This window comes from Sciurus vulgaris (assembly GCF_902686455.1).
Source record: "Sciurus vulgaris genome assembly, chromosome: 10".
NCBI classification, from domain to species: domain Eukaryota; kingdom Metazoa; phylum Chordata; class Mammalia; order Rodentia; family Sciuridae; genus Sciurus; species Sciurus vulgaris.
In genome coordinates this window covers 128092985-128110541 of record NC_136470.1, presented here as the reverse complement: position 1 = coordinate 128110541, position 17557 = coordinate 128092985, and the positions used below count along the sequence as shown (strand labels likewise).

The 17557-nt window shown below is 38.9% G+C and overlaps 1 protein-coding gene across 5 annotated transcripts in view; it reads right to left on the bottom strand.

Annotated features, from left to right (window-relative positions):
- The window catches only part of RASA2 (RAS p21 protein activator 2), a gene marked incomplete at its 3' end in the record, with an annotated part of 109828 nt that extends 93307 nt beyond the window's left edge, over positions 1 to 16521 (bottom strand). For all 5 annotated transcript variants that reach the window (XM_079100375.1, XM_079100376.1, XM_079100377.1 and 2 more), the window contains exon 1: positions 16358 to 16521. In XM_079100375.1, coding sequence (XP_078956501.1) covers positions 16358 to 16490 — 133 coding nt within the window. In that variant the 5' untranslated portion in view covers positions 16491 to 16521. The remainder of the gene's footprint in view (positions 1 to 16357) is intronic.
- Between the last annotated feature and the right edge of the window lie 1036 nt (positions 16522 to 17557).

Here is a 17557-nt window from a genome sequence, read left to right as displayed (position 1 = left end):
CCAAAAGAGAAGAACTTCCAAAGATTGTACTAGTTCACATGTGATATTTGTACAGGGCTTTACTAGCTCTAGCCAATTCTGGTATAGAAGCAAGTGCACTGGACAAAAAACAAAACAAAACAAAACAAAACAAAACAAAAAAAGAACAAGAAAAAAACCCAAAATCTATTATCCCTGAAAACCCAAACTTCTTAAAAACACATTCTCTGTCTCTGATCTCTGCCTTTTACTCCTACGTTAAACCTGCTATTTAGCTTCTGATCCCACTTCTTTTCCAGAACCTTTGAGAACACTAATATTAGGTGCTACCAAGTCAAATGATTGTTTTTCAGTTCCCACTTTATTTGACCACTCTTTGACATTGATAATATTTACCTTTCCTCAGTTTAGGTAACCTATTGTTTCTTCTACTCCCTCTTTCAGGCTTTTTACCCACTAAGCACACCTTAAATATAAGGAAACTTTTGGCACAAAACACTTATCTTATGATGGAGGTGGAGGACCAATTTTAATTATTTTTTAAAAGTAGCAATATAAAAAAATATATACTAACAAACAATTTCTCAACATTCTTTGGTGGAATTATTTGCAATTTTCTCAGCTTCTCTCTATCCTTAATCTAACCTTAAGAAGCATCAGGTTCAATAACTGCAGTAGATAAACAGGATTAGTGTTCAACAGCCATTTCAATCTCCTTTGGTATATACCTTCCTATATTACAGAGAACGGAAAGATAAAAACTACATCTCCCAGCCTTTATTGCAGCTAGAATTGTGGATGTGATTTAAGTCCCACCAATCATATTCACTTAGTGTGTGTGGGGGGATGGGGGTAACAGAAGAGAAAAGTGGTTGAGCTTAGGCTGCTTCCGCTAGAAAACACTGTCATAGAGATGTCCATGTTCTACAACAGCATCTGTAGAAGTCTTAGGAATTCAGTCACAAGTTTCACATGTATTAAGAAGGAAGACATAAGGCATCCATTCTGAAGTACAGGCTGTGACAGGTAGGGATGGATTGGCTCTTGAACCAGCAGCAGTGACAACAGCTTACTGATGAAGGTGGCTGCTTGCCAACAGCTGTTTCCTAATACTAGCACATTCCTAATCATGACAGAGGTGGCAAGGTTCTAAGATAAAAGCAGCTAAAAATTATAGCTTCCCAATTGTGCAGGAGCCTTTCTGATCCTAAAAGAGGTAGTAAATTTCATGATGACTCAGCTGCAATATGGCCTTTTAATGTCATTCCTAAAACTTCCACCTAGAGTCTGGGTTGTTTTTTGTCTTGTTTTATGTTCTTTTAAAAAATTCTATAAGTCACTTAAACTCCTCCCTCTCTCCCTGCAGTATTGGAGGCTGAACCCAGGGCACTTGTGCATACTAGGCAAGCACTCTACCACTGTGCTACATTTCAGCCCATTTTATTTATTTCATTTTATCTTATTTTATTTAATTTTTCAGAAAGGTATCACAGGCCTCAAACTAACAATCTTCCTGCCTCAGCCCCGAGTATGTGGGATTATGGGTACATACATTTTACTCAGTCTCCTTCTACTTGAACTGGTTAGAGTTGCTTTCTATTAGAAACCCTTTGTTTCTAATGAAGGAGAAAATTCCACTTTACTAGTCATCACTTTGGCATACCCATCAGCAGCAGACATACACATAGGGATTCCATATACTATTTCATTCAATCTTCATAATAACTCTTCCAAGTGACAACACATTTTCAAAATGTAGAAGTTAGGAGTGAAAAGATAACATTCCAGGTGGAAGACATAATGTGAACAAGGTCTGGAGGTGAGAACAAGAGGGGTACCTTCAGGGAGGAAGTAAATAGCACAAACCAGCGAAGGCATAAAAGGAGATGAAAGGGGAATAAAGAGATAAGATTATAAAAGAAGTCTGGAGATGAACAGGGAATCTAAAATGTCAAGCAAGGGAGTTTTAACTTTATTCAGTAGGCAACAAAAGTCACTAAAAAGTTTCTGTGTGGTCAGAACTATAACCTCAGAAAAATTATTCTGATGTCTGTTAAGAGCCTAACTAAGGAAACAAAAAAGTTAATGTCAGTGTAGGAGAAATGGAAGAGATACTGCAGACATAATTCACAGAATTTGGCATCAACTGGCCTGAGGGACTCCAGATATAATATCCTAATAACAGAAATATCAACCCTAACAGATGATTAGAACTTTAGGAGGTAAAAAGATATCAAAACATACAAACATTACCACACATAGTAAAAAAGAATCGATCACATGCACATCTTAAAATATAATATGGACTGTGGTGCTGACAAGTATAGGGTAAAACTGAAATGCTATTGTGCAATCTAATTAGACATAAATAAGACAATCCTATCTAATGGTAATAATCAAATTGTCTTAGAAATTTTCTTTTAAAGTTTAATATCAATTTTTGCAACAGAATAATTCTAAAAATATAAGCAGTATTGGTATAGTATAAGAAGTTAAATGAATACATTTTGGCAGACACTTGAGTTTTTGTTCATTTGTTTGTTTGTTGTGCTGGGGATTGAACCCAGAGCCTTGTACTTGCGAGGCAAGCATTCTACCAACTGAGCTATATCCAACTCCTGAGATTTAATACAAGATGTTCACTTAACAATATGTATATCCTTAGACTTAATCCCCTGTTTTAAAAAGTGGCAACTATGAAGCTTCAGGATCCTTTGAACATAAACTGAGGTAAAGCACTTGGTACAACACCTAAAACGAAGTAAGCACTTAGTTACTCCTAAGTGCTCTTCCTTGGCTAGAAATCCTAAAAAACTGACATCTGTACATAATTCCCTTCACCCAAACCATTGGGTCCTAATGAAAGATAATCTGTAATTCAACAACCAGATACATGGGAAGAGTGTTGTTTTTTTTTTTTTTTTTAATTAGGCTTTTTATTACAGAATTCATTCATTTCTATTTTAGGAAAAACATCTGAACTTTCTATACCTCAGGCTTCACATCTCCAAAAGGAGAACACAAACTGGAGGTTGGCTAGCCCAAGATTTATTCTCTTTGGCATATCCAGTATTAAAAAAAAAAAAAAAAAAAAAAAAAAGTGATTAACATCTAGAAACTGAGAATACTAACAATAACAAATACATATTTCTGTTTTCTCTTTAATAAATCAAAATTATGGTAATATGGTTCTGAGCAGAAACTATAGAAGGCACATCTCACTAAATGGTAATAATCCCGCGATGGCTTTACTTCATTAAACCTGGTCTCCGTAGATTTGAGTTTACAAATCCTTAATAAGTTAATCTTCTAGGTTTCCCCATTACTCTAAAATTTTAAGAGGCAACACTTGAAATTAAAACAGCACAGGGCGACACTGACTTCTAACACTTTTAGATATTGCTACTTATTGTCATTTAATCTGATAAATACTACAAGAACTGCAGCATATAGGGCTTGGGGTGTACTTCAGTGGCAGAGCGCCTGCCTAGCATGTGCAAGTCCCTGGGTCTGATTTCCAACATTGCCAAAAAAAAAAAAAAAAAAAATTTTTTAAGATAAAATATTTTGTTATTCCATGTACAAACACAAACAGAAACAACATGTATCCCATTTGTTTACAATAAAAAATAAATAATTAAATAAAAAATATTTTGGCCAGGCACAGTGGCACACATCTGTAATCTTAGCTACTGGGGAGGCTGAGGCAGGAGGATCCAGTTCAAAGCCAAGCTCGATAACTTATCCTCTCTTAAAATAAAAAATTAAAATGGTTGGGGATGTAGTTCAGTGATACAGTGTCATGGGTTCAATCCCCAGTGCCACTCACATGCACAAAAAGGTGTATTTATGAATATTTTAGTATATATTAAGTAAATTATTAAGAAATTATTAAGAGTATGAAAATACTCTTTACTGAGTATCTACTGCTTATGTCCCAGTCAACAATTAACTGAATACAATGTGCCAGGCAGTATACCACATCATTCAATCTTTTCACAATTGCCCTATAAGATTAGTGAAACTACTTTTCCCAATTTATAGACAAAGAAGCTGAGGTTCACAGAGATTAAGTGATTCCTAGAAAAGCAGCAGAAAACCATGCTTTCAACATACTACAAGATCCTTTATTATTCAATCAACTTCTACATACCTGTTATAATAAATATTTTGTGTAAGATAAAGAAATCTTACACAAGATAAGATCCCTATTGTTCATTTACCTTTAAAAGTTCTCAATGGAGAAAGGAAAAGAATTGCCTTTAGCACACATGATCTTACAACAAGTCTCATATTCAGAGTCCGCCTTCAGAGTATGTCACATTGCTATAGGTATATGGAGACCAAAAGAAGGTGAGTGAAAAAAGATTTGTAGATAATTTCCCGTCTTAGTTATTGTCTTGAAAACAACTAAGTTCTACATTTGTGATATTATTCAGCAAGAGAATGAGAAATGGTACCAACAGGCATATGGTAACTGTCAGAATATCTACTAGCAGGTTGCTTTTCCAATGCACAAATTAACATGGTCATATAACTGAATTATTAGGTGATTTTTCTCACTCTCAGTAAATGATACATATCTCTAAAATATATAATACAAGATTCTGTTATCCCACACAATTGGTATCTTAAAAGAACCAACCATTAAATAATTTCTGTCAGAAATCTGACTCTGCCTAAGAACATGGCATTATAGTAAAATAAGGCAGCACCACTGAGCAAGCACTTGAGTAGGCACAGACTCCTGGAACCCAGCAGTTAGACTCGCTGAGCAAAAAATTGCTCTTTTTGGCTAGAAAATCCAAACTATACCAAGTAACAGACAAGAGAAATAAGCTCTGGTGTCCTATTATACAATAAGGTGACTACAGATACTGATAATGTATATTTTAAAAAAACTAGAAGAAAGGATTTTGAATTATTTCATCACAAAGATAAATGACGCTGCATATATAGCTCAGTGGTAGAGTGTTTGCCTAGCATATATGAAAGGTCCTGGGTTGGATCCCCAGTACTACAAAATAGAACAAAACGAAGATAAATGTTCAAGGAGATAGAGATTCTTACTTTGCTTTGAACATCATACAATGTATAGATGTATCAAAACATCACATGGTATCCCATAATTATGTACAATTATTGTGTCAATTTTTAAAAAAATATTTTTAAAACTCTGAACTACATATCATTCTTGACAAAGCATTAAGGTCAAAAATAAGGCATAAATTCTACCACAACTCTTAAAAAATATTCCATTATGTAAACTGCAACTCCTCAGTGGGAAAGTCTATAAAACATAATTAGCGACCAGCTGCTGTATACAAGTCATATATCATAATAACCATCATAGAATTATTTATATTGCTATCATATTAATCACCTCTGACTGAAGCTTAGTCTAGAAGAAGAAGTTAGGAAACTACTGTGCACGAAAAGGCAAGTTTCATAAGGTATTGCCAGGAAGTGTCCATGCTTATAGAGGTACATACCAAGTGCAGGGGGATCTTCCTGTTTACTGTGGTCAGTTTTGAATGTGTGTTAGTCTCTAAGGTCTTGACAGGCCCCTTCTCAAGGTGGCAAACCAAACTCTGAAGTGCTTATGCTGGGAATCTCTCCTAGGCTAGGCCAATGGTTCCTTCAATTACATGCAGCTTAACCAGGCTCAGAGGCAACCAGAAGAGTCCATACGGTAAAAGAAAGGCCTAAAGATAAGAGTTCAGGGCTATACAGACAATCCAAATATGGGATAGGGTTATATTTCCAGTAATGGCATCCAGGGAGACAAAATGGGACTTATTCTGATGCAGTGCTTTTCAAAAGAAAAAAATCTAAAAAGAAAACCTAGATGTGAAGACATACAATCCATGTGTGTATGCACAAGTGTGCATTCTAAAAGAACTGCTCAAAAATACAGAGAAACCCCCAATGAGCAGAGTCAGAAAAACAATGTTTTTGGTGAACTCCAAAACAGTGATTTTTATTGCACTTAAAACATTCTAATTTTATTATCCCTCAAATTAGACTACAGTCAATTTAGGTGTAATCATCAACTTCTTCACAAAAGAAATGTACTCATCAGTTCCTTCCAATATACTACTGGACAGGTCACTTGGCAGAAAAAGGGATATGGGCTTTGGTAATAGAGACCTTCTGAAAATCTGGCTTTGCTACGTAATACTCCTAAGGGGAAAAAACCTCTCTGCTTCTCTAAAATATGAATACCAATCTTCTTTATGAAAATGGATTAAATGAAACAATTTTCAAGTATCCTAACAGCATCTGGAAACCGTAAATACTCAATAAACAGTAGTTCACGTCCTCTGACCTACTGAAGAAATTTTATATAAATAAAACTGTTCAAATCCAAAACTAAGAGGTTCTGTACCACTCACACATATATTCATTTAAAGAATCAAAATTATTCAGGACCTTTTTACCACATTTCTCTGAAACAAAGTATTAACTTTTTGAAAAGTTGGCTTTTTAAATATGAATTGACCAAACAGACAAAACAGATGGGAATTCACTTTTTTTTAATTTTAAGTAAAATAAAAAGTTACCCAAAAAACAGAAAAGTTGACCTTTATACACACACTCAAAATGTTCCTAAACTTAACATTTGGTTATCCTTGTTTTTACAGATAGGATAGGCTTAAGAGAGACAAATAGCTTAAGACTAATACTATATTTAATTCATTTATATTAATAGTCATTTTTAGTAACATAACCAATATATAAATACACTCAGTACAGAAAATTAAAGCATTATGGCGAGGCCAATTTCCTTTGTTCACCACTGAGGAAATCAAAGTTTGTACAACTAATTTTTCATTTTTCATAAATTGACAATATTTTCAAATATTTATTTTCCTCATCACTTTTTGTTCAACTTTGCCAGTATTTCCATGTTTACTGGACATTTATATTTCCTTGGCTATGAAAATCCTATTCATATACTTTATTTTTCTAATGGTCTCTCATATTTTGCACGAATTCTTTACATTATTATTATATTACTCTGAACATGAACAAATAGAGAAATAGGGCTGGGTATGTTATAGCTCAGTGATAGAGTGGTTGTCTCACATAAGAGGCACTGGGTTTGGTCCTCAGCACCACATAAAAATAAAAGACATTGTGTCCATCTACAACTAAAAATATTTTTTAAATAAATAAGTAGCGGTTAAGGTTAAGAGAAGCAGGACAGACCTGGGTCAGTCTATCTAATTTGAATAACAGCTCTACCAATCACTCACAGTCTGACCTTGGTCAAGTTGGCTTAGCTACTTTCTTTCTGTTTCCTCATCCTCTATAAAAATGGGGATAATAACAGCATGTAAAGAGTTACACTTGGGATTAGTTAATATGCATAAAGTGTCTTAAAGTGCTTTAAGACAGTGTCTAACACGGAATCAGTATTACACATATGTTTTCTATGAATGAAGGATATGCTGCAAATAACCTATTATGTTTTTTTTAAGAAAATATTTTTAGTTGCAGATGGACACATACCTTTATTTTGTTTATTTAGTTTTACATGGTGCTGGGGATCAAAACCCAGTGCCTCACGTGCGCTAGGCAAATGCTCTACCACTGAGACACAATCTTAGTCCATAACCTATTATGTTTTAACCCTTGTTTTTAAGTCTGCACTTACCTTTCCTCAATCAGTTCTTTTTCCATCTCTATTCTAATACAGGACCCTACATACACAGTATGTGTAAAATCAACAACTGACTGCCCTAATTAGATCTCATAATAAATTTCTCAAGAATTCAAGCATCAGCCAAAACATAATTTTTGAAAATCTTTCCACAAAAAGAGAAGCTAACTTCCCTACAGCATAAAGTGTTCCCACAAGTCAATAAGAAGACTGATAACCCAGTAGAAAAAAGAACAAAAGAATAAACAGAAAAGTTCACCAAAAGGGGAAATAGCTCTTTAAAATATGAAGAGATCATCAACCTCAATAAAAAGTGCATCTTAAAAACTTAAAAAATTAAATGTTCATTTTCACCTTTCACTTCTTGATCTTAGTAAAGATCAAGAAGTTTTAAATATACATATGTGGGTGTAAAGAAATAGGCACTCTAGGCTGGGGGTATGGCTCAGTGGCAAAGCACCTGCATAGTAATGCAAGAGGACTGGGGTTTGAGTCCCAGGATTGAAAAAAAAAACAAAACATACACTTATTTATACATTATAAATTGCATAAATTGCTATAGCTTCTATAAAAGGCAATTTGGCATTGTTTTTCCAAAATAAAAATGCACATACCCTTTGATTTGTCGATTGAACATCTAGAAATTTATCCTACTATAAACACATAGACATGATGTGTCCATCATTGCAATAATATGTATAATCACAAAGACTGGAAACAAATGTCAATCTATAAGGAACTGGTTAAATAAACTATAGTATATCCAGATGAAGAAATACTATGTGCTTGTTTAAAAAATAATGCAGCTTTCTATATCTGTGGATATGAAAAATCTTCAAGCTATATGACATAAAAAAGGAAGACGCAGAACAATGTTATATTTTCCTATTGTTTTTCTGTTGACAGAGAAGACATTAACACACACACATTTTATGTTTGTAAGTGCTTAAACAATCTCTGGAAGGATGCAAAACAAAACGGTACTGCTTGCTTCTGGAGAGGTAATAGCTAGGGCATTACCTCTTCAGAAGGAATGAAAGGAATGCTTTTCAACCTATACCCTTTCATAATGTTTAACTTTTGAACCAGTTGTTTACATTATCTAATCAAATGAATACATCTTTTAAAAAAATATAAGCAAACAAAACAACCCTGTGACCACACCAAAACTTAAAGTGGTCATGCACAACAGGTTGCTACCATTCAGTTTGTGACTAGTCTGTTCAGCCAGCAAAAACAGAGGTTAACCATCCTAGCTGCTTAAATCACACCCTGAGGAATTTTTTAAACCTTCAGGTATCCAGGTAGACACCAAAAATCACTCAGTAAATCAGGAGTAAAGTCTGGGCATCAGAATTTTTTGAAGTTCACAGGTGACACTGATGGGCAGTCAAGACGGCTAAAATCTAACTCTGACATAAGTAAGTAAACACCCAAGTTCAATCTCTACCTAAGTCACAATCAAGTTCCATCACTAATGCTAACCACTTCACAAAGTTCTTAAGAAGGAACAGATGAGAGTATATACAAAGCATAGTGGAAATCTATTACCACTGTGTACACTCCACTAGATAGTAGGGTGATCTTCACAGAATAAATGGAGCACATGTACCACATTAATACTATGTAGCATTCTAGGAAGAAATTTGAAAGTAGCGGACCAGTGCCCAAAGAGACATTAACTGTGTGACACTTAGATTCCTGAATTTCAGAATCTTCATGTGTAAAATGAGGGAAAGAATAAACTCTAAATTTTAATAATTCTCTATGAATACAATGAATAAAAACAACTACTGCTTAATATAGACTTTAGGATAAGACATTAAGGGAATTTTTTATCCCTTTACAGTTTAGACCTATTTTCAACCAAATTCTGGTGTGCCCTAATGGACACTCAGATGTGTATTATGAACTGCTAAATTAATTAATGGTCATAAAAAATATTTTAGGATTCTAACAACTGTATCTAATAACCCTTAAATATTTAAAACAGCAAATTTTATGCAAAACAGGTATACTAAACACATTTAAATACTAAAATAGAAGCATCTGATGTATTGTCCTAAAACAAATGGTTCATACTACAAAGAAAAAATTAAAGTGGTAGAAGGGATGTTAAAAAAACACATTTGACCCTCTCATTTTATAAGCTGGGGTGCCTCAAGGTTAAAGAATCTAAGGTCATTCTGTTATTAACAGCACCGTCAGAATCAAAGATTCTGAAAATATGCCATTTTAACTAGGGATTTTGTTTTTTTTGGGGGGTGCTGGGGATCGAACCCAGGGCCTTGTGCTTACAAGGCAAGCAATCTACCGACTGAGCTATCTCCCCAGCCCCTTAACTAGGGATTTTTGATGACTAAAGTCCAAGATATGTCAAAAACGTCTTAATATATCTAAAAAGTTTCTTAACTTAATACTAATATATGACTACATAACAAAACTTTGTTAGCAGCTCCACCCAAAGAGCATAGAACTTCTCAGTACATAAAACACATAATCTAAAATTGTTAAATAATTTCATAAAGCACATTAAAAAGGAAATAGGATTAGCATCTATGATTAAAGGATAAAACAATATGGTTTTATTCTAGCCACATCAGCTTCAGTCACTTATGAGTCTATTCAAAGACCCAACTACTATGTATAACCATTAAGCTCCAACAAAAAAATGAAAATAAAGGAGTCTATTCAAAGAACTCTTAGTTTAAAAAAAAAAAAAACTCTATGAACTCATTGAGGCTTACCTCCTGTCTTCCGCAGAGCAAATGATTAGCAGACTGCTCTCTGAACTTTTACAAAGAACCCTTTTCTCTCCTGTTTCCACTCATGTCAAAGATGGATTCATCTTCCATCTTAAATAACTCATCTTCTCATTTCAAATATTTGATACTAATGAATTCTTATAATGAATAAACCCCCCTTTTAATCTCTTCCTCTCAACTCTATTGGGTAGTCAATAAAATGTTTTGATTTGTACTTTATTATCAAAAAATTCAAACCTACCATGCCAAATAAAAACACCTAATGGGTAAAGTATGGTTATGAGATGTTTCTTCCAGATCCCAAAACCAATTAGTAATAATATTCATGAACAGGTAACAATATTCAAATACTCTACTAATAAAGCATCAGAGTAATTAGGAAAATTTAATCCTTTTCCTAAGGAAGCAACTTTGGCATCAGTTAAAATCTACCCATAGAGAGTACCATGATTTTGAAAGAGATGAACCTCCTGACAGATTCATACAGTTTTCTTTAAATAATAGGAACAGCTTCTAGTTTATTCAACTGTATAGTGACCAAAACACTTTCATATCCAGTACTGCAAACTATCCTAGGGTAACACTGCAAGGCCTACTCTCTTCTAGTTAGACAGGAAGGACAGAAAGAGAGAAATGGGGGGCGGGGGTGAATGAATAAGAAGGAATTCTACCCTGGAAGAGTTCACATTATAACAGGAGAAATATACAAATGATGTCTATGAAATGTGTTATAACAAGAAAATAGAAAAGGAATTTGATTCCCAGCAGCAGGAAGGTCTAACACCCTCTGACCAGAGAAGGGAGGGTGGGGTGGTGTGTGCCCCAAAGAGAGTTTTAAGGAAAGGATGACAAAGAGCAGGCTTTTAAAGGATGTGTAACAGTTCCTTCACATAACTTATGGGGAGAAGGAAAAGAGAAAGACAATCCATGCAAAGATGAGGAAGACAAGCTCAAAGGTAAATGAGTTGTCTAAAATCACAAGAATATTAACAATGTGTAAAGCAGAATACAGAACTGTCTTTAATCAACTTTGTACCCCAGGAAATACCAGTACATGTTAGACAAGAACATCAAATAATGATGAAGTTTTTTGTTTTTTTGGTACCAGGGAATGAACTCAGGGGTACTCAATCACTGAGACAAACCCCCAACCCTATTTTGTACTGTATTTTAGAGACAGAGCCTCACTTTTGCTGAGGTTGGCTTTGAACTCTCGATCCTCCTGCCTCAGCCTCCCCAGCTGCTGGGATTACAGGTGTGCATCACCACACCCCACTAAAGATGAGTTTTTAATCTCTTATTCTACTCCTTTCTAAGAGATGTTCACAGCTGACCCAACTCCTGGTGGGTGAGGATGGGGTGGGGGACAAGCTTATTTAATCCTCAGAGCAGTCCTATGAGATATATATATTTTACTAGGCCCATTTTACACGAGAATACGGAGGTACACAGAGGCTAACAAAAGTTGGAAATTGAAAGAAAATTCAAACCCAGGTGACTAACTTCACTAGGCCTTTAAGTGAGTACTTAACCATATCCCACAGATTCTCCCTACTTTGTCCAACAACCCAGTCATTCTTGGCCTCAAAACATCAGGCATATCAAATAAGTTCTTGGACATATAATGATCACACATCTAAAAACTCATACGGGAGCTAGGGTTGTAGCTTAGTAGTAGAGCACTTGCCCATCACATGTGAGGCACTGGGTTTGATCCTCAGCACCACATAATGAATAAATCAAATAAAGGTATTATGTTCATCTACAACTAAAAATATTTTTAAATAAAATAAAAAATGAAAATTCACACAGATCTTAACATTTGGCTCTTACAAATATGGTACCCCTTGAGTAGATAAACCCATGCACCATATGGTGTGGGCCCCTTCAGTAACATTTTTACAACCTGATTTAATTGCACAAGAACAAAAAGAGGCAACCAAAAAAGTCGTAAAATAATAGTATGAAGCCCTAAGATATATAACAAAGAAAGCACAAATCCTTTTTTCACCTGAGTGTAGAGTTTTCTGGAGAGAAGGCATGCAATGTGCTTCAGATATGCTAGCATACCTGCTACCCACTGCACAAGAGTTCAAAATTAAAGGAAGAAATCTGGAATACAGCCCTAATTTCATTTATCAAAGGTTCACAAGACAGCCCTAGAACTGTCAAGGTTTCCTAGGGCACTAAAATGACTTCAGGAAATTGTGAAATTGTTAGATTTGCTAACATCAAATGATAATTTGAAACTAGCAATAAAATGGTTTTTCAATCTGTCAATCTAATTCCACCTGGTGAAATATATATGGGAAATTAATAAGTTTAAGAATAAAGTCCCTTAAGAAGGTTGTGAACAATTATCTATATCTAGAACCTTAAAGATGTATAAATCAATCCATCCTCTCTTTTTTACTGAAATGATTTGAAGTTGAAGGGACCCACCCAAGTCCAGGAATAAGAGCACTTCTTTTCAGGCTCACTTTCAGTCCTATGCATCTCTAACTCTCCAGATCAGGGACTCCCAATTAGAGTTTAGGATTTACCAGCATTATGTCTAGGTCAGTAGGTACCATTAAGGTTTCTTCCAAGATTTCTCGGTGTAGTGAAGAGGAAAGAAGGCACAGATGCCCCCTTCCTCAAGCTGTTTAATAGCTTCATCATGGGAACCACCATCATCCCACTTCTGTAACTTCAGTACCTAAAGACTCATCTACCCTTCAGCCCTCTCCCTACAAAAGCTACACATCAGTTTCAGGGAAACAGAGAACAGCACCTCTTCACAAGTTCTGAAGCTAAACCAATTTCGGATTACATTAGTTAAAAAGACAGAAAAGAAATGTGAGATGAGGAATTCTGTATATAAATATACTAATACATATTTCCTATGAAATGATCACTCCATGACTTGAGCTTTATACTGAGCAATTCAAAAAGCAAGAAGCTGACTAACAGATGTAATATTTTGACTATGGTTAAAGCAGTATCACTCCCAGTTAACTGAATGGCCAATTTCCAAGTCTTTCTGCCAGCATTGGTCTAAACTATAGAAACAAACATTTTTTGTTTCTTTTATTTGTAGACCCAAGTTTCACTTACAGTGATGCCTCTTACAAAACTATTCTCAATGGTCATTGCCATGGAGCAGGTGAAAGTAAGATTACCAAGTCTTTCTGGAAACAGCCCAACTCAAATCCATCACACAAACACACACACACATATGTTGTTTCATGGACAACCTGCAGTTATGCATCAGTGGAGGCTCCAATAGACAGTATCTAATATCAATAATGCTAAAATGTAAAGTGGTAAAAATTAGGAAAACCAGATCAAGGGGGGAACTCTGCCCATTTAGTTTTCCCAATTAAATTAGGCATATGCATACATTAAATAAATATTTAGCCTAAATTCTGAAAAGGCTATATTCCCTAAAAGTATCTTTAATGTTGGAAACTTAGACGCAGGAAACATCTTCATCTCAGGTGTCATTTTTTTGGTTTTTAAGAATTGGAATCTCTTAAGAGTTCCACAAGTATAACAGGGAATTAAAATGTGAGAAAATTTAATAGTTTGCTTCTGGGATTCAATAAATTCCCAAATCCTCAGCCCAGCGTGGTGGCGCATGCTTGTAATCCCAGAGACTCAGGATGCTGAGATGGGAGGACAGCAAGTCTGAGGACAGCTTCAGCAATTTAGAGAGGCCCTAAGTAACTTAGTGAGATTTTGGCTTAAAGTAAAACATTAAAAATAAAAAAGATGCTGCATGAAGCAAAGATAAAGGGAAATACCTTGGCTTCTACTGGCCAGTGCCTCCCAGGGGCCCAACCTACGAGGTAACCAGAGGGCAAAGAGCCTGGGAAGTATGGCTCCCTGAAGAACAAGTGTGAGAGGGAGCAAGTAAAAAACCTCCTGGAAGCCAGGAGATGCTCAGGAGGTGTGGCTGCAGCTTCTATGCTCCCTCTGTCCAAATGCATGGGGTTCAGGACTGTCCCAAACCTGCAGCCACTGTGTAGAGCTCAGTTTCCACTCATAGACCCCCAAGGAGCCCAGCTCCCTGAGGACTGATGACAGGCAGACAGACCAGGAGACTTCTACACAGAAGTAGCCAGCTCTTAGCCACTACACAGGGAGGCAGACAGGCCTGCAAACCTTCTTCCAAATTTCCTGCATCCCTTCTGAAGTTCCTGTAATAATGATACTGAGTATGAAAGAACCCAGTGCTGGGCTAAGTGACTGATATCAGCATCGCATTTGCTCCTCCAAAGAATGCTGTGAGATAGGTCCAATGGGGTCCTCACTGGTAGGTCAGAAAATACAACCAACATTCTAGTAGAAATTTGAAGATGACAATAATAACATCAGGAACAATAAGATAAAAGGAAACAAAGCTACCCAGAACTAAAGGACACAAGTGAATGTCTGATGAAGTAATGAGTAAAGTGAGGACATAGAAAGGCATTTCATAGGAAGTAGGAAGATGTGAAACTAATTCTTCAGTGAAGATTCTCCATCCAGGACAGTCGCCCACTTTCAGGCAGCTGATGCAAAGAAGGGGCTTGTGTAGATTGCACAACCTCCACACATAAGATTTCATATAAAAACAAATAATCAAATGAACAACAAAAACTGGAAAAAAAAAAAAAAAAAAAAAAAGGAGGGCTGGGGATGTAGCTCAAAGGTAAAGCGCCCCTAGGATTCCATTCCTAGTACCAAATAAACAAACAAAATCCCAAATCCTTGAAAAAGGAAGCAGCCTTAAAAGAGACTCCAGAATCAATTAATAGCATCATTACTCAAAAAGAAAATTTTATAGCCTGCCCACGAAAGAGTGCTGTAATTTTAATGCAATTCAGTTTTCTTCATACAACGTACAAAAGACCCCACATAACTAGCGCGTTTCCAATCTGAGAATATTGAATAAAGAAAACTTAACTTTCAACAAAAGCAAAGTAAGCTCTATAGCTCTATTAAAAAAAAAAAAAGGTATTTTGTCTAAATAAACTACTGTAGGAAAATGGCAATTAATACCAAAAGGGCATTTTAAAAAACCAATATGCAAATGACTGAACTCGAACTCGCATATTTTGAGTAATGCTCAGGCCTCGGAGCAAAATTTCTATGTAGCCAACTAGTAATGGCTCGCTCACAAAAGTAACAATTAAATGCTTGAAAAGGAAAGGAATTAAGTGGGTTAAGTGCGGATTGGATGACTGTGTTTTGAGACCTGCTCACAGGAAGCCACTACATCCTGCCCCGAGTCCCTGTCAGTCACGCCGCTCTCGATTCAAGCCGCGCGGCCGCGCGGCGGGGCGGAGTACAGGTGTCCAGCGAGCCCCTCCCGCGCGCTCCCTCGCCAGCACGCCGCGCGGCACCCAGCCGGGTCCCGGGCGGCCGCTCTGCTCCCGCTCAGGGCGCCTTTTTCAAGCTCTCCCGGGCTCGGGAGCCCGGGGAGCAGGCAGCCCCCTCCCCTCGGGCCAGCCCCACTTCCACGCCGCCTCCTCTCCTCCGACCGCGCCTCCCCATAATTGCGGCTCGGCTCCCACCTCGGGGCCGCTCCCCGGCGCCCGCCGCCGCCCGGAGGCCTGCGTCGGAGGGCGGCCGGAAGCTCCTCACGCCCCCGGCCCGCGCCCCTGGCCGCGCCGCGCCGCCGAGCCCCTCACGCCCGCGCGCCCAGGCCACCTCCCCCAGCACTGCCCGCTCTCCACTCCCTCCCCAGAGGGGCGGCCGCAGCCCACGCCGCCCCGTCCAGCCGACACCTCCCCCAACACACCCCCTCCAGCCTCGCCCGCACCCGCCCTCCGGGCCCGGCGCGCCGCGCCTCGCGGGGCCCCGGCCCCCTCTCAGCCCACCATCCAGCACGGCTCGGCGCCGCCACCCCAGCGCGCCCGCTGCCCCCTCAGCCGTGCAGCCGCCGCCGCCGGGGAAGCCCCTCAGCCAGACCCCCGCTTACAGATCTTGCCCCGCAGGCTCTGCAGCACTCGGACCTCGCGACTGTCCTCGTCCCCCGCCTCAGGCTCTGCCGTCGCAGTCGCCGCCGGCGTCTCGGAAGAAGCCGCCGCCGCAGCAGGCGCCGCCGCCGCCATGGTGCCGCCCGGCCCGTGCCGCAGCCCCGCCGCCTGCGTAGCCCGGCGAGGCGGAGCCGAGCGGCGCGCCTGGCCCCGCCCCCGGCCCCCGGCCCCCGGCCTGGTCGGCCCGCCCCGCCCGCCGGGGCCCCGCCCCGCCCCGCCCCACCCGACCTCACACTTGTCGCCCCGCCCCCTCGGACCCGGACGGCGCGGGCTGGAACCCGCGTCTGGTCTCTGGGCGCTGACCAGTCGTGGACCTTAGTCGTGTGGCTCTGAGTAGCCTCGAAACCCCCACAGGGAGAAAACCTGACCCTCCTGTGATCCCCAAATCCTCTGGGAATTGGACTCGTCTTGCGAACATACTTCCACGTCTCCTACCGCTCGGGAAAAGACGGGCCCTTCCCAATCGGGGTAATTCGCGGTTGAAAGAAAATAGAATTTGGCAGTTTGGTAGGCATCAAAACTAACCTATGCAAAAGGAGGCAAGAGGTGTAGTAAAGACTTCCCCAAAATATCCACATGCTCCCCTCGCTGGGTCAAGCACCACATGTACAAACCCTCACGCTGCTCTGCAAAAGCCGGTTTACGTAAAGGACCAGACTCCTATTTCCACTTGAGTGCAACGCCCAAGACCCTCCCATAGAGAAATTCTGAAGCACTTACTACCACTTGTTTATGTCGGAATCAGAAAGAGGTTGGTCCTAGGAAATTCGTAAATCTTCAACTAATTGTTAGCTTTATCTCAAGGGAACCCTTTACAGTGAGTAAACTGCATGAATAATACCCTGGTATGTGATGAGGAAGATGATTTCCTGGTCTTGAGGTTGTTAGCTGCGCTGCCCTAAGAAGGAAGAAACTGTGACTTAACAGGGCAGGGTAGTTCTTTACCAGGGCAACAACAGGAATCCGTCAGTCACTGTCAACAAATACTTCTTGCGGGTCAGAGTGATAGCCTTAGAGACTAACAAAGGTCCAGGGGAAGAGAGTCGCACTCCAGCAGTTCAGCCTGGTAGGAGACGCAGCAAAGGGCAGACGCACTGCGAGTTAAGAAGGAAGATGGGGAAAATGGGGAGTCAGGGAGACCC